This window comes from Lethenteron reissneri, chromosome 25, assembly GCF_015708825.2.
Source record: "Lethenteron reissneri isolate LAM-NWPU_2019-01 chromosome 25, ASM1570882v1, whole genome shotgun sequence".
Classification (NCBI taxonomy): Eukaryota; Metazoa; Chordata; class Hyperoartia; order Petromyzontiformes; family Petromyzontidae; genus Lethenteron; species Lethenteron reissneri.
In genome coordinates, this window is record NC_083803.1 from 6,122,659 (window position 1) to 6,144,208 (window position 21,550).

A 21,550-nucleotide genomic window follows, 5' to 3' on the forward strand; every position below is an offset into this window, starting at 1 on the left:
TTTGTTCTTGCCAACTGTGTGTACAAATATGTGTACAGTACTGTACAACTAAAATTGAATTTAAAGGACCGTATTGGCAATAAAGTAACAGCACAAGTTGAAAATATTTTAATATGTAGGCTTTCGCTGACGAATATCATCCATAATACAGGTTTTTGGGTTAGATCGCGTAAATATATAAATGTGTCGTTAAACCCGCCACCACTCGACACATCCAATTAGTAAGGTGTGTCACGGAACGGAACATGCCAATATGTTTTACTAGTACAGCACACCGGGGTGTCAGATTGTCAACGTTGTGGCTTTGCTCTCCAACACACCGGTGTGTTGTACTTGTAACGATTTGGCATGCTCTGTTTATGTGTCAAACCTTACTAATTGGCTGTGTCGGGTAGTGGAGGGTTTAATGACACATTTATAAATTTACGCGATATAATCCAAAAAAACTTTTTTTATGGTTGAAAATATTTCGGAAATGTAATCATTTCTGAAAATAACTGCCTGGCAAAAAAAAAAGAAACCACAATGAAATAATAATGTGTTCAGCAATTGCCTTTGTTGAAGGCAGCAACAAGTCGTGATTTAATTTGTTTTCTTTTAACCTACGTGACTTTACCGAAAAAACCAAAGAGTATAGATTCTTGCAGTCACGAAAACTTCAAATCTCGAATTAAGTGTGTTATTATAACGTTCAATAATTCCGTACTTCAAAAGCGTCTTGACCAATATAGCGGTTTCAGAATACCTCCTATAAGGAAGCATACCTGTGCCATGTATGATTTCTGGTCAAAATAGTTGGACTAGGTATTATGTCAACTGAATCGTATATATATAATAACTCTCTCAAGATATATAAAGTATAACATGTCAATTGGGTTTGAAGTTTTCGTGACTGCAGGGATCCATTCTCTTTGGTTATTTCGGTAAAGTCACGTAGGTATAAAATAAATAAAATCCCGACGTTTCGATTGCAACACAAGCAATCATTATCAGGTGGGAAAACCACAGCGAGAACATTTTTTTGCTGAAAAATGTTCAGCCTCCCACTTCCAGCCCCGCTCACTTTCCCCCGTCCCTCTCCAAGCGTCCACGCAACGCTCCCCTCCCCCTACCCCCTCCCTTGCCCCTCCCCCCTCTCTTACCTATATAACCTCTTACCACAGCATCTCTCTCCAACTTCAGCAAAACATTTTCTTGCTGTGGTTTTCCCACCTGATGATGATTGATTGTGTTGCAATCGAAAGGTCGTGATTACATTTATTTTATTTTATACCTACGTGACTTTACCGAAAGAACCAAAGAGTATGTCAATTGGCTTATGTAACGTTCTCACATTACGTCATGCCCCCTACCTCTGTATCAGGTGTGAATCACGGATTCTCTAAATATATGTCAATAACATGATTACATCTTCAGAATACACGCATTGTGAACATATGGCATATCTAACCGAGGTAAACTTTTGGACCAGATAACATAAACATTCCATTTAATTGAAAACAATATTCACGGTTTCGCTGTGTCCAGAGTTCAATCAGATCACTCACAACACACTGCACGCTCGTCCTTTCAAACAATTAAACTTATTTTGTAAAAATGACACCTGGTCTCCTGGACACTTATTGAGGTGTCTTGGCACCATGCTCAATGCGCAGCGCCTTACCTCCTTGCTCATCCAGCATTACCAGTGTCCTTATGCCAGCTTCTTTGCTCTAATTCAAAAGGAACACAAGGGACAGAAGCTTAGGTAATAAATGAGAATGATTCATAATGTTTTTTTTTAATTAAAAACAACTTCTGTATTGCCACATGCGGCCCGGATGAAATGTCGCGCGTTCCGTATGTTTAAACCCCCAACGTCACTTCCAGCTTGGAAAGTGAGATCTATTGGTTGGTCTCTGTGGTTTCTCTCTCAGGAAAACTGGGTCACCACCTCCATGAATCCCCTTTATTTCTCTCGAGTGAAACAAATTATCGCCATGGCATTGCCACTTGAGCTTTAAGGCAAGCTGAGATGTCCGACTGTGAGATCTTTATTGGAAGTTGTAATCTGAGAATGCTCCTTTCAACGCTGCCTCGATGACCAGTCTCCGGAAATTAGCTTCCAAATGTACCAGCTCTATGGACACCGTGAGCATTCAGTAAAGTGCAGGCTGAGTGAAGATTCAGAATGATGTAATCATTTATTCGATTAGAACCAAATATAAAATCAAATAAATGCTATACTCTTCGATTTAAAGCTTTCGTGACTGCAGGGATTCATCCTCTTGGTTCTTTCGGTAAAGTCACGTAGAAGGGAAGTAATAAAATAATAAAAATAAAACATAATAAAATAATTCTCACGACGTTTCGGCCACAACGCAAGAAGCCGTCCTCAGGTGCTTCCCTTCTACGTGACTTTACCGAAAGAAGCAAGAAGATAAATGCTATACTGTTGTAATTCCAATGATTTTAAAGTGAGCATGAATGTGAGAAGAGCTGTATTGTTATATATACATATAAAATTTACTCAACAGTGTAAGGTGGCAAACAACTGCCATTACACCCTCTTAAATTATTTCTGGAAATGTAATTAGTTGCAAAGCATAACAAATTAAGGGCTTCACCCTTATTTTAAAAAAAACATTAGCTGTAAAAATTATATTTTCATATTAAATGCAAATATTCACCTCGAGTCACATTGCATTACTTCAAGAATTACCTGTCATTAATCTTTAAAAATCCTTTCTATTATAAACCCCACAAATGTATCTGCCACGGTTTCCTTGTGGTACGGTTTTAAACTTTGGTATATGTCATATACAATTACATGGAGTAAATGTTCCTGCCTTAAGAAAATATTAGATACAGTTCCACAAAAGAAGAAGGATGTTTGCTGTGCTGAAGAATAAATGCTGGCTCACCTCATCCACCAGCTGTAACATTCGACGAGTACTTTCCAGTGACTGCAATACAGAAAACCCAACGTGCAGATCGCATAATAGGCACACACTTCACAACACAGTGACGTCGTTATCGAGTGTGCAGGCAGTGCAACTGCACCGGGACCCAAGGGCCAGAGGGGAGCAGGCACCCCATTACGAAGAAGTGCGGGAAGAAGTCGACAGTGGGTCCCAGATTTAATTCCTTGCACCAGCGCTCATGCGGACCACGCTACACCACTGGCACAACACACAGACTGGGCACACAGAACACCACGCAGACTGAACATACGCGACACAAACACTGAACAAAGAACATAAGCACAGCAGCAGAAAAAAATGTGAGTGTGGTTCGTGCCATATTTCATGTTCATCATCAGCCATGGTTTATCCACTGCTCAATGAAGGCCTCCCCATCTCACATAAGGTCCCGTGACTGCTCCGACATGACGATGAAGCTTGACACCGATAAGGACCTAAGGTGCTCTCCTGGATTGGGGCCCCATCATCAGTGAGATACTGAGTGAGAGGCAAGACAAAATGAGATATCTTCATCAACCCACACTGACCGACACGCCTAGACATCATGATGCACAACAGAATACCAGCTTGTAGCAAGACACATAGCACAGACATACAATTCCACACACACCACAATCAGCACGAATTGCACCAAAAAAACATTCAACCATTATGTGTGACTGTCTTTCAATGTGCAATACATTTGTCCCAGCTATGTTCCAATGTTAACGCCACACTCATAATGAGCACAACAAAACTAAATATCATACCGCCCACACATTTTAAATATCACGCAGCAGATGTAATCTAAATGTCATAGGGCCAATTCTGTATAGATCACAGGGCTTTCCCAGTGTGAATACTACAACATGTATCTTCTTCTTACCTATAAACGTCATTCTTTGTCTGTGTGTCCGTCTGTCTGCCCGCCTGTCTCTGTGTGGATGCAACTTGCGAAGGATTTGGCTCGCGAACCGTGGGGTTTATGTTTTAAAAAAAAGTAGCCGGGTACCACGACGTAAGCCCCGTGGTGAGCCAGCGCTATTCCGTTTTCCAACCCGTCAACTTAAAGTAATTAAATTAGCAATTTTTTTAATATTTAGCATTATTAAATTATTTCCTCGAGCCGCTACTGCTGCCCGGTGGAGGGTGGGGGGGTTTCTCCTTCGCGTTCAAAATGCGGCAAAAAATACACGCAACGCGCTTCTGCGGCCGCCTGGAACGCTCTTCCCATCCGATATTAGGAAGCTATTGGAGCTATGCACTTTTAGATAATCTGGATTGAAAATTAACTTCTTTAAAACTGATTTGAGTCACGTTTGTCGTCCTTCCTCCGCATCTCCGATTAGCGCGGGTTGTCTACGTACGGCGCGAAGGAAGTTCAAGGTACATACAGACATAGCAGCTCTTGAAATATTTTGCTTTTTTTTATTACAGAATTCGTAAAAGATGTCCCTTCTTGTTATTTTGGTTGCCGGCGGCTGGGACAGGACCCCTCACCTACTACACCTTCTGAAGAGAACCCCGCAGCGCTGACTCAACGGGGCAATTATACAGGGTGGTCCAAATGTATTGTGACCACCCCCCAAATAATTGACCCCTAACATTTTTTTCTCCATTTGCGTAATAATTTCTGTTTTAAATAAACCTTACTTTTATTTTTGTTTATGTTTTAGACGATTAACCCGGGTGCTGTCGAATCACCACACGGAGACCAGATTCTGATTCAGGGCTGCTCGCCGTTAATTCACTCCTCTTCCTCCACTCCACTCGCACTCCTTCTCTCTCTCTCCACACTTCGACCCGTGGCAGGCACTCGCTAGCCCCTGTCCCTTTCTCCTTCCTGGCTTCCTCTCTCCCGAGGCTACCCCTCACGTCTCCCCCTTTTCCCCACTCCACCCTGAACGTCTCCACCCCAACTCGCCTCTCTCCCTCTCTTCTGCTCTCTCGGTCCCCCTTCTTCTATCCCTTTTTTGTAGGGCTTCTCCCTTTCCTCCCCTCTTTCTGCGCTCGCCCCCTCGTTGGGTCCTCACGGTACTTCTCGACACAAGCACCGAAGCGTGCATCGCATGCACCGGGGGAAAAAACATGCCGAAGTAGTTGACGAACAAAGTTGGCCACCGTGGCCAATGCTGTTGACACTACCGCACCCTGCCATCACTTCCTTCCTTCTGCTAGATCCTACAACCCTTACGCGAAGCCGGCACACGTCCTCCCAAAATTTCACTTGTAAAGGAAATTCCACTTGGTAGAATAGGGGGCGCATCTTTTTGGCCCTCCCACTATTAATCAGGGATTTTAAAACAAATCCTCTTTACTTTAAACAGTGAGGGGTATGCATCAACGCATTTGACATGTTTTTCACCGCAAAAATAGCATCCGTTGTACAACAGCGGCATGTTGACAAACATCCTATTGATGTGTGTATGCGATTACCCACAATGCTCAGCGACAACACGACGAGTTGTTTTAAACCTGGACTCAGCTCTTTGATTTTGGCCTCAGACCTCCACGTGCCAGAACTGAAGATGGCATTTAGAACACCGCAATGCCCTGGTGGTACATCGAGAGCCAACACGCCAACGCATTTAATTTGTTGGAGTAAACCACAAAACTAAACTACGTTTTATTTTACCGGATAAAGATCCACCGAGCTACTTGGTTCGATTTCAGAAGCGACCTGGCCACAAACGCTCGCTCAAGCGAAGTGGCTTCTCGCGTGGCGATGTATAGCAGCAGCCAAATGCTTCTGAACACGTAGTGTCGACTCTGAACGTCTAAAGGGGGGGAAAAGACCGGGGCGATAATGGGGGAAGCAAGTACGCACGCAGTTGCTAGACCCAACACGTTAACCCCCTTTTAATAAGATTTTTCGACCGTCAAAAAAATAGGTCAACATCATTTTACATATTCTTCATGTCTGCGGTTCTCTGTTTTTTTAGCACGTTCGTGTCAAAGACAAATTCACTGCTGTGAGTTGCCAGACCACAATCTGCACGATCCACTTTGCAAACACGATTCGAGAGGGGGCTTATGTAAAAAAACATGCCTCAAATACCTCTGCGCCAATAGAAGAGATATGCTACACACGTATCAGGTATTGCCGTACTCACCGAATTTGCAGTCCGTTGCCAATGCACGGTGGCGAGATTTTAAATCCCTCGCCCGGTATACAGGAGGAAGTGGGTTCGATCCCAACGCTGACGCCTGCGTGGATTTTTCTCTGGGTCCTCCAGTTTTTCCCCCTCCACATTTCGCAACACGCGTTTCGAGTATTTGGCTTCAGTAAATGTCCACTTAAGCCACTTCGTTGAGCCATCATTTGTGGCCAGGTCACTTATTTAAAAAGAGTTGTGTAGCCCAGTGGGCCTTATCTGGTAAATAAACATTTTGCTTTTTAAATTTAACTGCTCGCAGGCTTCTCCATGTAGCATTATATGTCGAGACCACTCTGCACGATCCGTATGGGTTTGTTGGAGACACTCATGATCAATATCACTCGCCACTCATGTGAGCCGTAGTACTCACAGCACAGAACATAAACCGCTAAGGGGCCGTCCATAAATGACGTCACGCGATTTTGGACGATTTTTGACCCCCCCCTCGTCACACGGCGTCACAAAAAGTCAGACCCCCCTCAAATATGACGTCACAAAGCTCTGCCCCCCCCCCAAAAAAAAATAAAACATGCTTCAAATCGATTTAAACTATTGTCATTGTAATGTGGCGCTGCACTCTGATGTTGTAGGAGAATAGCATAGAATGCTGTATATGCTATTGTGTCTATAGCATGGTGCGTATGCTATTGTGCAGTTTTAATGAGGTTTTAGGAAAGGGCGGTCCTGCACAGATGCTTTATTTTCTGTCCGTCTGCTACAGCTGAGGTGTAAGGAATTCCAACAAGACCTACATCTCTGCTTTATTGACCTGCTCAAGGCCTATGATACCATCAGTAGGCCTGGCCTCACTGTTGTTCTGCGTGCTTTCGGAGTCCCTCACCCTCTGCTCACGATCATTAAGGACCTTCATGATGGTGAGCGGGCCCGGGTAAAACTACGTGGCCGGGAGTCGGAGCCACCTTGGGGTGCGACAGGGTTGTCCTCTGGCTCCCACATTATTTTACATCTATTTTTACCACGTAGTTCGTGAAGCCTTCAATAGCTGGTACAGATACAATGGGAGGCTGATCGATGCCCGGGTGCGGTCATGGGATGGCTCTGGATTGCTAAACCATGTTATCTATGCTGATTATCTGGCAATTGCTGCTCACTCAGACGAGGAGTTGGAGGCGCTGCTGCTTAACCTGGAGCTTGCCACTAAGAGGTGGGACCTTGCCATCAGCCCCACCAAAACTAAGCACCTGCCTGGGTATTTTGTACCATCGGACACTCTACCCCCACAACTCCCAATTGCTGATGGGGCGGTTGTGGAGAGAGTGGAGAGTTGCCCATACCTGGGCAGTGTGCTCATGACCGGCTGTGGTTTGACAGCGGAGGTCTCATTCCTAATCAGTCGAGCGGCATTGTCTTTTCATCGGTTGTATAACGCTGTGTGGAAGCTACCTGGTCTGTCACTCCGCACGAAGCTACAGGTCTTCTCGGCCACAGTCATTCCCTGCCTTCTTTACGCTTGCAAAACGTGGACCCCCCTAATGGAACATCTTCGCCGGTTATAAACATTTAGGCTGGCCTGCCTACGATCCATCCTGGGTCTACCCAGGCTGGATTGTGTGAGGAGCTCACACATCCTTTAAAGATGTGGACAAAGTCCCATCGGTGAGCTCCTCCGGCAGGCAAGGCTGCGTTGGCTGGGTCATGTAGCCCGCATGCCCAGCCACCGCATGCCTAAACATCTTTTGTTCGGCCGGATCGTGGGGGCTAAACGGGCGCGGCACGGGCTACAGAAGAGATGGAGTGATGTGGTACAGGAGGATGTGGAGCTGAGTGGACTTGCCAGAGGTGGGACAAAGTCATTGTTATGCAAGTCCAAGTCGAGTCTGAAGTCATCAAATTCATGACTCGAGTCTGACTCGAGTCCAAGTCACATGACTCGAGTCCACACCTCAGAGGTGGGACAAAGTCATTGTTATGCAAGTCCAAGTCGAGTCTGAAGTCATCAAATTCATGACTCGAGTCTGACTCGAGTCCAAGTCACATGACTCGAGTCCACACCTCTGGGACTTGCTGATGACTGCTACCATTGCTATCAAGATCGCCCTCTGTGGAGGAGGCTCGTGAAGGACGCTACTGGGCAGTGGAGGCAGTCGTCCTCCAACAACAACGGAGGGCGGAGGAGCGATGCTCACAACAACGAGCAGAGCCCCGGGTGCCTAAAGCACAGCAAGTTGGCACAGTAGAGGGCACAGGTGGTGCATCAGCCAGTCGTCTCAGTCAGTCGATCTGTCGCATCTGGGTCTGCCTCGTCAACTCCTGCCAGCAGGCGTTCGACACTTCACGTGGCCTCAAGTTGCACATAGCCTGCCACAAGCGTCGTGGTGACGTTACCGCCACTTAGTGGCGAATGGCGGTTGTTGTTGTATGGTATTGTGTGATATTTTTTTACACTTATCATTATTTTTCTATCTACGTGACTTTACCGAAAGACACAATGAATGTACATTAATAATATTTGTGTGCAGACAACTAATTTTTCGATTCCATGCTTCTCTCGCTCAACTCATGTACACAGAAACCTGGTATTTTAATAATCACCTTGCTAATATTCACATATTTTCGTTTGTGTGCTCACAACTATTAATTTATTAATAACTTGCTCTGCGTTTATTCATTGGTTATTGTGTCAAATCACGTTGATAGAAACCTATTTTTAAAATAATCACCTGGCAAATATTACAATCATAATGTTTGTGTTCGGACAAAATTACCGTATATTTCTATTCCTAGCTTCGTCCGCTAAACTCATGCACATTTAAAGTGTGTGTAAGTCGACGTGTGCGTCTGTCTTTTTCGCCTGGGCAACGCCGGCTACTTACCGCTAGTTAAACATATGTATCAAATGGCTGTCTTAATATATAATAACTTACAGACGTTGTCAATCCACTGCCGGATAAAGCCTCGCCAGCCCCCTTGTCATATCGATCACGGGGGTCGTTTGACCATGATCAGTCATGCTGAGTTTGTTCATTGACATTTCGCTCGTGAACATATTGCCAAACGCACGAATGGAATAGTCCGGGTTGGTGAATGAGGTCCAGGGCCGGTTCAGATATCACTTTCCACTGATGTTAGCTGTGGCTGGGAATTGAACTGAACAAATTCATAGCACATTGCACTAACCATCGCACCACTGTTTCACTGGCAAACTTACCAGTGCTTGCAATGTAGTTTGCAGGTTTATACAAGACTACAAGCGCTCGGTGTCAATGCCGCTGGACTCGCCCAGCACAAATATCATGTCACTCACAGTTGCGTAATGAAGGACAAAATTACGTAAATAACATAAATAGAATTGTGAATATCCCAGAGCCCGCCGGAGTATGATGTACACATCATTATGGCCTTGTGACTCTACTTGTGACAGGTTTCACTCAATGATTGATACTGTCATTTTCTCAAGCATGGAGCATAACTAATAATAACTCCTCCCTGCAGGCACTCATATATATAACTCACATTTTAATAACATCTGTAAACATTGCTGCAATGTTAGCCTCAAATATTAAGTTACCATTCGGGCCTGGCTAAGAAAACACGTCTTAGCAGACTTTTGGGGCAAGTGCTGTGAGAGAGGACCTGTGAAGGCCAGCAGGGTAGACGAGGGGGTGGGTGGCCAGCACAACGCCCAGCCACCTTTGTCTCCCTAGTGGCGATGTTTACACACCGCACTAGGAACTCCCTTGAGACTGAGTCGACATAGGGGAGGCCCAGGACCAGTTCAGACAATCCGTCACTGGGGTTGGCCATGAGCGGGAATTGAACTTGGATCGCCAGGTTCGTAGCTCAGCGCGCTAACCACTACACCACCGCTCCCCACACGTATGTTTGCGTGTGAATACATACATACGTACACATGCAGCTCTACTGTGTACAATGTTTATGTGTTTTCTACACATAAGGCCATTTTCCATTCGGCATTAAGCTGCAGCATACAAGGATAATTTTGAAGGTCAGGCTTACATTTTTCCATCCATTGTTCCAAAATCCATAATTCTATATTGGTCACAACAGCTCATTAAAATATGTTGAGTATTTTTTTTTTCAATATAGCATGTGACTGTATAATATTTGCATTGTTTCAACATTACAATGTAAAATAAACATTATACTGGTAAGAACCTCTTGGTTACACCAGCCCACAGGGGATTATTGTGTCCGTCCGTCCGTCGTGCAGGGAGGGGCTGGGTGGGGAGGGGCTGGGTGGGGAGGGGCTGGGTGGGGAGGGGAGGGTGGGTAGGTAGGGGCTGGGTGGGGAGGGTGGGGAGAGGCTGGGTGGGGAGGGGCTGGCTACCCCGTGGTGCCCTTATAAAACTCAACGTTTAACCTACTCATGCCGGCTTGTGCCCGCCCTCACAGTCAGGCATATTTGCGGAATACACCATGCCGCTGTTGATCCTGGCCATTGACCGAGCTAACAACAGTTCGTACTGACTGTGGTGGTACATGCTATGGTGACAGCAGTGCATACTGTGGTGGTACCTGCTATGATTACTGCAGTGCATACCGACTGTGGTGGTACCTGCTATGATTACAGCAGTGCATACTGTGGTGGTACCTGCTTTCACTGCAGCAATGCATACTGTGGTGGTACCTGCTATGATTACTGCAGTGCATACCGACTGTGGTGGGACCTGCTATGAAAACAGCAGTGCATACCGACTGTGGTGGTACCTGCTATCACTACAGTAGTACATACTGACTCTATAGCACTATTTATCGACTGTATAGCACAAAGTACTCACCTGACAGAGTGGCGTGGTGAGGCCTAGGCCCGTGCAGAGCCTCCGGCCTCGCCTAGATTGTCCAGCCGGCCGAGGTGGCACCTTGGCAGGCTTGGGCTGGGCTGCTACCCCTGACCCCCCTACCCCCAGCCACGATCTCCCCGGCCACTCTGCAGTAATATCTACGGCCTATAGTGGTAGCATCTAGTGACTGTATAGTAGTAATAACTGCACGCATTGGGGTGGGGGGGACATTACACAGTGAAGAATTTACCTGAGCATTTAGTGTATTTTTATAGCATTTTAACGTGAAAGAAAATGTCCCCCTCACTCCCACCGAAGGCGTGTGATTTGGTGTGGGACGTTCCCCCCAGGAAAGGCGCATGCGTTGGTATGGTCGTGCACGCGTCATAAATAAAGAAATATAAGTGAAGCTCACCAAAATCGCACTAAATCGCTAATTAAACTAATTTAAAGTTGACGGATGTGAAAAAGGAATAGCACTTGCTCACCGCGGGGCTTACGGCGTTGTACCGGGCTGTTGTTTTTTGTACGTGAACCCCACCATTGGAGAGCGAAGCGCGCGACCACACACAAACCCACACACAAACCCACAAATCCCGCCACAATTTTTTACTTTTTTAATATATAGATAGATTACTCATGCAAGTCTTCCGTGCTGCGTGATATAGTTGGGTTGCCCTATAAATACGGAGCAGTCAATTGCATTGAAAATAGTCCACAGTCCCAGAGCGTGCTGCTCTCTCCGTGGACAAGTTTGACTTTCGCTGGCGAGAACATTTGACAAATCTTGCGAAATACACTCGTGTATTTTCTGAATATTCACGTTCTCTAAATATGTGTTGTGTATATATATTACTTTTGATTAATAAAGGAAAACAGCACTCATAAATCCCTTCTGGTAAAGACTGTAGATAGAACTAAGATTATGGCAGCTGTCTAATCTTGTAAATCTCCTCCCCTGTAATCCTGATAACCACAAACTATTTATGTTTGACACTCACATGTACCGGACGAACAATCATCTCCTACAGCAGCGTGGTAATAGGGAGGTTAGGCAGGACAGCCCAACATAAGTAATCTCCTTGAAAAAACTACAACCACCGTGGATTGTATCTACCATGGGAATATCTGTCACGTGAATAGCAACAGCTACGTTAAGTTGGAGCTGTGCAATCATTACGGTTGCCACCTGGCCTCGTGTTTCTTTTACCTGGAACATTAGACGTTAAAAGTGTCGGTGTTTATCAGTTACATACAGTAGGTCTCCCTGCTTCCCATGATAACTCACATTTATTTCTACCTCAGAAGCAGAAATTCTCGATATATTGTAAAGTTCCTGCATTTGAACTTGAAGTGTGAGATAGCTGTGTTTCTCCATGAGGTTGTGTCACACCAGACTACTGAGAGCCTTTAAGATCATTGGTTCAAGCCCTGACCTAAACAAGTGACAAAAGGAGTCTCACCTTATGGGTGAGAAAGGATTTCTCGTGTAAATGGAGATTGTCATCTCAGCATCATCATAAATGATTACACTCAATAATGATAAAATAATGCACTACAATGAAATCACCGAGCATGTGCCCGATCTCATCAGATCTCAGAAGTTAAGCAGGTCTGAGCCTGTTTGGTATTTGGATCGGAGACTGCCTGGGAGTACCAGATGTTGTAGGCTTGGGGTGGGACGTGGCCAGGAGATGGTATTGCAGCAATGGATTAGTTTAACACGTAGGCTTTCACGATCTAACCCCAAAAAAAACTCTGGTATGGAGCAATGGATCATTTAACATATCTGTGCAGAGCAATGCTCGTTACACCCTCGAGAGATTTGTCAAAGTACTCTATTTTCAAAATCCTCTTAAATATAATTGGCCAAACATCCCTATTCAGGACCCTCCTGAAAAATATTCTTAAGTGTCAGTGAGGCTTTCCTTGAAAAATAAAAGGGCACTATTATTGTGATGTTATGAGTACTAGTGTTTCAAATCAACTTCATAGTGTCGTGACATCGCTGGATGTCAACATGCTGGGTGCAGTGCCGGCCCAAGAGGGGCACGGCGTGCGATGTAGCGACATCGCGGATACCACAATGGTGTGGGTGTAGTACCGGCCCTAGAGGGGCCCCGTGACCGCTGAATATAATATCGATGGCACCGTGCTTTACGTGCAGTGCCGACCCTAGAGGACAGGGTGTGTGGGTGTCGGCCGAAGGATGATGTTACGTGAGGCCATGGCGCTCTGGTTGACCCGGGAGGACACGTGACCAGTTAATTTGACAAAGGGGCCCCAAGAGGGGGCTATGGGTGGTCACGTGATTTGGACCCAGAACCTTCCCGATGATTCTGGAAGGTGGACGTGGCCAAGGGCAGAGCCGGCCATGCTGCAGAGAATATAAGCCGGGTCCTGAGAGGGACCAGGGTTGTTGTTCATCCTGGAAAAAGCCCTTCATCTACGTTCTCCGTTCAACAAGTCTCCAACACGTGGACCTGGACTGAAGCTGTTGGTCCCGGTCCGAAGTAGCAGTTACGTTGTAACTAGTGTAGTTAGCCTCGTGGTCACCACCATTTGTTGTTATTCTGTTGAGGGGAAAGTTACCCCGTATGTTGGAACTGAATAAATGTGTTGCCTCCAAGTCTACGTCTGCGACTCAGTTGAACCCACTACAATAGTATAACATAACGCATTGAGAGTATAATGAGAGAAATAGAGCAACATTTTTATAATGTAAAAACTAGCCCCTGTGTGTCGGATAAGCAACTCCCTGACCAATGTCTTAAGATTATGACGACTGTGTATTATTTGTCTGCATATGTTATAATACTAATGTGAGTCCAGGACACTCCTTTTTATTTGCAAAACACTATCATATAGATCATGTATAACTTGGATCTCCCTTGAAACATAGACTTCTGGTTGAAATGGACTATTGCTGGTTATAAATAAATATAATCGATGTACCATATAACACAAAGTGGGAGCCCATATTAGTTATTTTTAAGCTTTTGAAATCCCTCTATGATTGTAGATGAGATGCTGAGCATTAATCGGCTAAAGCCTCTGATGCGTACTTCGTAGGGATGTATTGTTAACTTCTTCCGCACTATATGTAGCCAACCGAGCTACTCGGACGTGCGGGAGAAGGACGACTAAACACAAAAAGCAGTTCTAAAAAAATACATTTTCAATCTAGATTTAAAAAGTACATAGCTCCAGTGGTTTTTTCGGAAGGAAGAGCATTCCAGACGGCCGCAGAAGTCCATCTGAAAGCGTGCAATGCAGTGACCGTCTTTGTTCGATGGTTAGCCAAAATCTGCTGCAAGGATGACTGGAGTTTGCGTGATGGTTTATGCTCTTGATAAGATCAGCAAGCTGTTGCGGTTCATTTGTGGCGAGCACTTTGTGTGTAATGAGTGTGACCTTAAAATGTATTACTTCGGCAGCCGGAAGCCAATGCAGCTCAGCAAGCACTGGACGGACACGGTCAGATCTTGCATTACCCGTCGCGACACGTGCCAGAAAATGTTGTACATGCTTGCAGCTTGGTAATGTTTTTGCCAGACGTCCCGTATAGTAGTGAGTTGCAATAATCAAGTCTTGTCGATACTGTGTTACACGCTGCCGTGTTGGCTATGTCACAACTCAAAAGTGATCGAATGTGTTGTAGAACCTCAAAAAGTAATTGCACCTGTGCTTTTATACGGAAGGTATGTGCCATGCTCAGACATTCCACTGCAATAATAAACGCAGCTTAAGGTCAGTAAAAGAACAAATTAAATATTTAGTTGTTTCGTAACCTTTAGAAACCAACACAACTCACAACAATTTAGCTTTTTCCCCCAAATCTAATATTTTGGCTATAAATGTTTTATCCCTTTAATAATGTTTGTATCGCAGTTCTGTAATGTCATCTTCCAGGGTCATTCTCTAATCGCTAGGTGTTAAAGCTGCAAATGGAAAGGCACTTGTCTCATGGTGTAACGCAAATATAATCGTTGGATATAAAGCAACTGGGAGAAAAGAACAGAGGGTTGTGACAACAGCATTCCACACGTAAAGTTGAGTCCCTCGTACGATGTGGCCATATGTGTCAACGTGTGTCATGCGCCCAGTCCTTACGCACCTCGTCTGTGACCTGGTCCGCACGCTCCTGCATTTTCTCCAGCTCACTGCGCATGTCCACCTCATTCTCCATGGCGTCCATGGAGAATGACGCCTGTACTCTGGAGCACTTGCGAAGACGTCTGTCCTCTGGAACCCCTTGGGCGGCGATAGCAGTGACTTCGTCTCAGCTGAAAGACAGAACAAGCACAATCGAATGCACTGGTACAGCCCTGGGTGATTTAAAAGGTCAAAGGGTCAAAGTGCAGCCCTGCTAATTGCTTGTTCATGCCACTGCTGGATGAAGGAACTCCATCAGAGAGAGCTCTCGATAGAGGGCCCCTCTCAGGAGTAGTTTTGTCTACTCTTCCACACTCACCAGAAATCTTGGAAGAGGAAGGTGCACCCACACTTTACCCCATTGCACGCAACCTGTGGACTACCGACTTATAATGCTGGATAAACAGACTTGGGAGGATTTAAACAACTTGTCCCATTGATTCAATTGCCACACCAGGAGATTAAACCTGTGACTTCATGATTGCAGATTCAATGTGCTAACGATTACACCACAACAGCATGACCAATCAATACTATTATAGCTCTGGGGTTTTTATTTTATACAAAAGCATAAAATCAATTAAACTGTAAAGATTCACAGAGCAATAAAGAAGGATGAATATGCTTCTTATGCTCATCATTGCATATTACCTGCTATGACACATGGATCAGAAACATGGGACATTGACACAGGCAATGGATCAAAAGCTGACACAGGTGCAGAGAATCGTGGAGTGACGCACGCTTGGAATTACACTGAGATATATAAAAAGAAACATATTGGATTTGAGAACAGACATCATTTTGGCGACTCAAAAGAGGAATTGGGCTTGGGCAGAACAACGTCGCAAGAAGAAATGTAAGGACGGTGGTCGAAAATAACGACAGAGTGGCAAACAAGGGAGAGACGCGCCCAACAGGACGTTTACCGTGGAGACTGAGCGATGGAATGAGCACGTGTACACGTTCTTATTTGGATTGTTGCATTATAGGGCCGTGAGAGATGTCAACGGCTTTGGCAGGCCTTCATCCAGAAGTAATTTGAGCATGGTTTCTGATTTTCATATTACTTATTAACTTGTTTTATTTATAGTAAGATTCTATCTTCTGTCAGAGACGATGGGGCCAAATGATCTGATTTGATTTCTCTGGTCTGTGGACCTTGCTACTGCTATAGGATTAGAGAAAAAGCTTGGGCTGATCGCATTAGCCCCTCACCTTCAAATCCTCCCTCGTTACACTCGCATCCCATTCGTCATGGTGATGATGGTCCCACAGCAGTTAGGTTTTTAATGCAGCAAATTATTCCTGGAATTAGGATTGACAGATAAAACTAATAAATAATGTACTTTATTGAGGATAGTTTGACTCTTTTATAGGAGGGTGGTGCACTGGCAAGGTTGGCATGTGGTAGAAAACCTCATCGCTTACCCATGATAATAACGGCTGAATGTGGGACCAACTGCAAGCCCGCTATTTTTTTCAAACAAAGCAATGACATTGGAAAAAATGCCCTTTTGCCAGAAGCAATTTTACAAATACAATAAATGTTATTTCTAAATAGATTTGGAGCATTTCTCATTCATCAATGGTAGCTTTCCTGCACTTAAGTCGGTACGTTTCTAAATCCCGATTATCCAAGCAAATAGAACACCGTTCATGCTGTATAGATATTTTGGTCTAAATGAACTGGAAATTATCATTAAACCAGTGCAAGAATAAATCCCAGCTCTCACTGACAGGTTGTGAGGGCTCCCATTTCGCCAAGAGAAAACTGCGTTTGCATGAAAATAATGTTGGGCTTTGAACTCCGCATGGGTTCACATGACTGCAAGGCTTGCGAGTGAGGCAAAAAAAATCACGTAGTATGCTGCAAGATGAGACATGCCAGCATGCCTATCAATCTGTCAAACAACTATGCATCTGAATAAAAGATTTAACGTATTTATGAATAAGTTCAACTGTTAATTGTAGATCATTAGACCTCCTTTGCCAGTACCAAAATATAATAATAGGGTTTTTCCCCTTTTTTCTGGCAACAAAACTGAAACCTTTTACAAGGATTTATGTCTACATTAACCACAATACTTGCAGTCAAAATGCAAACAAAAATACACTATGATAATATATGCACTGTCCTTGAAACTGATTGGTCCACACCAAGGGACGGCTTTCTTTAGAGCCTCGACCCAATTGGTGCTCGACCAGAGGACGCCAAAAGGCGTACAGCTCAAAGACAATGCTGCACTATCAGAGTAATGAGGGCTCGGGGTGAGCATCTACATCATTAGACCTCCTTTGCCAGTACCAGAATATAATAATAGGGTTTCAGTTTTGTTACCAGAAAAAAGGGGAAAACCCCTATTATTGTGTTAATTGTATATTGCAGTTTTGTGCACAATATTTTTCAAAGCTTTGAAAGGTTCTGAAGCCAACCGAAGTCCTACTTGTAGCCAATAAAGATTGCAACTTGCCCACTGATGTGTTACATTATTCAATTGCTACACAAATTAATCAATTAATGTTGGAAAGAAAGTGCGACGCAAGTGGTGGAACACCGAGCAGACAGATTTGGCGTCATGAGTTTGATTACTCACGAGCACAATGTGGGGATTTAAAAATACCCCCTAATTTTGTGATGGTGCCACTGGATGGGTTGGAAGAAGTCTGAGCCCTGTGATCAGATGAACAGCACAGTAATCTTTGTAGCACAGAAATGGCTTTTGCAAATTGTCTGGGGTCAAAGTGGTTCAAATTTTAATCCCGCAACAAGTGGAATTAACAAATGCAGTTGATCATAATCGTTTATGTTGGTATATTTGGGCTGATGGATGTTATTATACAGTAGAGATATACATGGTGAAGACGTTATTTTTTGCCCTCATTATCCATGTCACCATACCATAAGTTAACAGGAGTCCTCGTGGATTATAAAAGCAGTCACAGTAGAAGTGTAGGGCTCTTACTGACGCGACAACTTCTTTGTCTTTCTCGTTCCTTTTATTCCGCATACAGTTCACATCTCCGACAGCATCACTCAATGTTCCTCCATACTCTTCAATGCACAACTCTTCATCTCTCTCTCTCTCCACCAAGGTCCGTTACTCCGCTTCTCTGCTACGCTGTACTCGCTCCGTCCTTGCTACTCTGACCATACTCTCTATATCCACTGCTACCGTATACTGTATTCTCCTTGTCCACTGCTACCTTATACTATACACTCTTGTCCACTGCTACCTTATACTATACACTCTTGTCCACTGCTACCCTATACTATACACTCTTGTCCCAGGCACCAACTCCAACGCTCACTCCAACTGCGACTCCAACACTAACAATCACCCCCGTATCATTTAAAGTCCTACAGAAGTACTGATTATGTATCCTCAGGTACTTGCATCTCTATTTCCATTCAATGTGTCAGCTTGCAAACCTATTCCCTGAATTAGTGAACAGCGTTATGCAGTTTTGATGAGATACTGATGGAATCAAACACTGCGGTAAATATAATAACATCTTTGATTTAAAACGGCACATGCACCATTATCTTCTTCTCGTTGGATATCATACAAATATTACACAAGAGGCAATCATAATATCATAACATGCATGTCAATCAGTGTCTTGCCATGCTAGAGTCCATATAGCTTTTGCACATGAGCTGATCACATCATTCACATTTACACGGATGGTTGTCCTCTTGGCAGTATTCTCTCCATTGGCTGCCATTGCCACCAGTGTTATTGTCTGGCTCGAACCCACTTACTTCCCGTGACAGTCAATAACAATGTCGCACCTCCAATTGGCACGGTTGACTCCGTACGATGTGCAAAGAAGTTCAACGTACATACATACATCACCAAATCGGGAACGTTCTCGAATCCATGCGCTCTTGTTTCTGTATCTCTGTTTGATGTGATGCGTGATTGCAACATCTCACTTCAGTCACATTGCCATGTGTGCCATCGATGAGATCCATCGCATCGATGGCTCAGCCCACACACGGTGTCTGTGTAATTCCAAGCGTGCATCTCTCCACACGCCTATACATACTCTTTACCTTTTGTTGCATTTTCTGAATTAATCACCATATTTCTGATCTCCATGTTATAGCAGTTAATATTCACCAATTAAAAATTGTCTTCTTTACACACATTGGTATGTTGTTTTTCCTTTTCGAATAAAATTTCTCAAAAACACACTATCCTGCTCTCAAGCATCTGTCTATTGTCATCGTTTTGAAACCAATCTGCCCGTCTGTAATTCCCCGAGGCAAACATATTTTGTTCTATTCTCCAGTAGTATCTCTCGAGCAACTATTTTGCTCTGTAGTGGACTCATATTGTCTCACGGATTTGCGTTCATTTTAATGTTCCTAAATACTTTACGCATTTGGTCGTTATATTTGGTTTTATTGGTAATTTCTTTGAATGTAAGTTGTGATCTAAAAAAATCGTCCAATTTGCAAAACATCCAGCCTTTATGTTCTACTTCTAAATGGCATTCTGGGTATTGTGTCATCACATTTTTTTTTTTTCAATTTATATACATAAAAAGTGAATTTTAAAAAACCACGACGTTTTGATCGCAACACAAGCGGTCGTCATCAGGAATAGGGGGGTTAGCCTCTAAAGGCAAACTTTTTTTAGAGGTTTAAAATGGGCGTAGCCTAAGTGTCAGCTGCATGGGCGGGGCAGCTAATGTTAATGTAAGTGTTGGTAGTAGTGGGCAACGACGGTGCTGGTAGGTGGGTTTCCACCAATTAAAGGGCTGTCAGGTAATCATTGCACCTCGCTTTACACAATCACACTGCTGACGGTGTAAGTTGCTGTTAGAGGTGATGGTAGTGTAGTGTATGTAAATACTAAGGCACACACACTATTGGTCGAGGCAACACGTTTAATAAACAACCTCACTAATCACTGAGTTCTACAGTTAAGTGTGGCTATACTGTTCCGAGACTGTTCGCTATGAGTGTGTGAGTTAGCTGAATGAATGGGCCAGCCAGCACATACGCTGCCTGGCCCACGATCCTCAGCTAAATCTCTACGACGAACGAGGAGCGAAGAGCCTAGAGCGAAGAGCCAAGAGCGAAGAGCCAAGACCGAAGAGCAACGACCCCTTGAGTTGATCCCCATGAACAAGCCCCGAATCCCCCTGGCGCTCCTCCCTTTATCCACTGACCCTGGCCCCGCCCCTTGCTGTATCAAGGACGGTGCCCCCGCTTCCGGCGACGTGTCTTGTACTCCTCCAATCGAGACACCGCTTCAGGTCACATGCCCTTGACTCCTCCAATCGAGGCCCACTTCCGGTCACATGCCCTTTGCTCGTCCAATCGAGGCACCACTTTCAGCCACGTGTCCTTAACTCGTCCAATCGGGCACCGTTTCCGGTCACGTGCCCTTAGCTCGTCCAATTGAGGCCCGCTTCCGGTCACGTGCCCTTAGCTCGTCCAATTGGGGAAACTGGCGCTATGGTACAGGGACAGTCTATGTCACTACAGTAGTATTGGGTAATGATGGTACTAATGGTGGGCTTCCACCAATAAAGGGCTACTGCTAGTGGTGATGGTAGTAGTGGGCAGTGATGGTCCTGGTGGTGGGCTTGCACCAATTAAAGGGCTGCCAGGTCTGAAATGGAAACATGACAACCAATTATGACTTGAAATGGTTGGTAATGTCCTTCCAGTGATTGCTGAGTTTGTACCCATCTTCTCAGTTGAAATTGTGTCTATGTCTGTATATATGGATGGCTTCATGAACGAATCTCTTTTGATAGCCAGTGGGTTTGCAAAGTACCTTCATCTTAGAGAAGTACATTTCATGTGAGCCAGCCACATTTAAATAATGATCAGCCACGGCAGAAGTATTGGTCCTACCGTGTTTCAAATCTGCCTTATGCTCACGAACACTGTCCGAGTCATGTTGCTTAGTTTATCCAATGTAACTGCTGCCACAGACACAGCTTAGTTTGTAGACGTCGGGATATTGCATGTCAGGGCTCTTGTCCTTCACAGATGGGATCAGATCACGAATTTTATGTACTGTGTTAAATCGGACCTGGATCTTGTGTTTGTTCATGATTTGGGAAATATTTTTGGTTACCCCTGCTATGTATGGCAAGGTGGTGGTTTTTATCGGATCCTCAGATGGCTCCTTCCTCACGGTTTGGGTGATGGCTTTGCGGATTGTGTAGTCAGAGTATTCATTCACCTCGAGAGTTTGGTGTACGTGTTTGAGTTCACTGGTTAGGTGTTCATGGTCGGAGATATAATGAGCTCTATGGTGTAGAGTTTTTATGAGGGAATTCTTCTGGGATGGATGGTGGTGGGAGTCAGGTTTTAGGTAGGCATCAGTATGGGTTGCTTTCCTGTAGAAAGAATGGCTCATTGAGCCATCTGGCCTCTTTTTGATTATGATATCCAAGAAAAGTAACTTGCCATCCTTTTCTACCTCCATGGTGAATTTGATGGCTGGGTGTATGGAATTGGTGTGGTTGAGGAATTGATTCAGAGCCAGTCGGCCATGTGGCC

General features: G+C 44.5%; 1 protein-coding gene across 2 annotated transcripts in view; it reads right to left on the reverse strand.

Annotated features, from left to right (window-relative positions):
• SNAP25 (synaptosome associated protein 25) overlaps positions 1 to 21,550 on the reverse strand; it is a 44,928-nt gene that overhangs the window by 6,753 nt on the left and 16,625 nt on the right. For both annotated transcript variants that reach the window (XM_061559060.1, XM_061559059.1), the window contains exons 2-4: positions 14,981 to 15,149; positions 2,904 to 2,945; positions 1,664 to 1,712 (exon numbers count right to left, since the gene is read on the reverse strand). In XM_061559060.1, coding sequence (XP_061415044.1) covers positions 1,664 to 1,712; positions 2,904 to 2,945; positions 14,981 to 15,061 — 172 coding nt within the window. In that variant the 5' untranslated portion in view covers positions 15,062 to 15,149. The remainder of the gene's footprint in view (positions 1 to 1,663; positions 1,713 to 2,903; positions 2,946 to 14,980; positions 15,150 to 21,550) is intronic.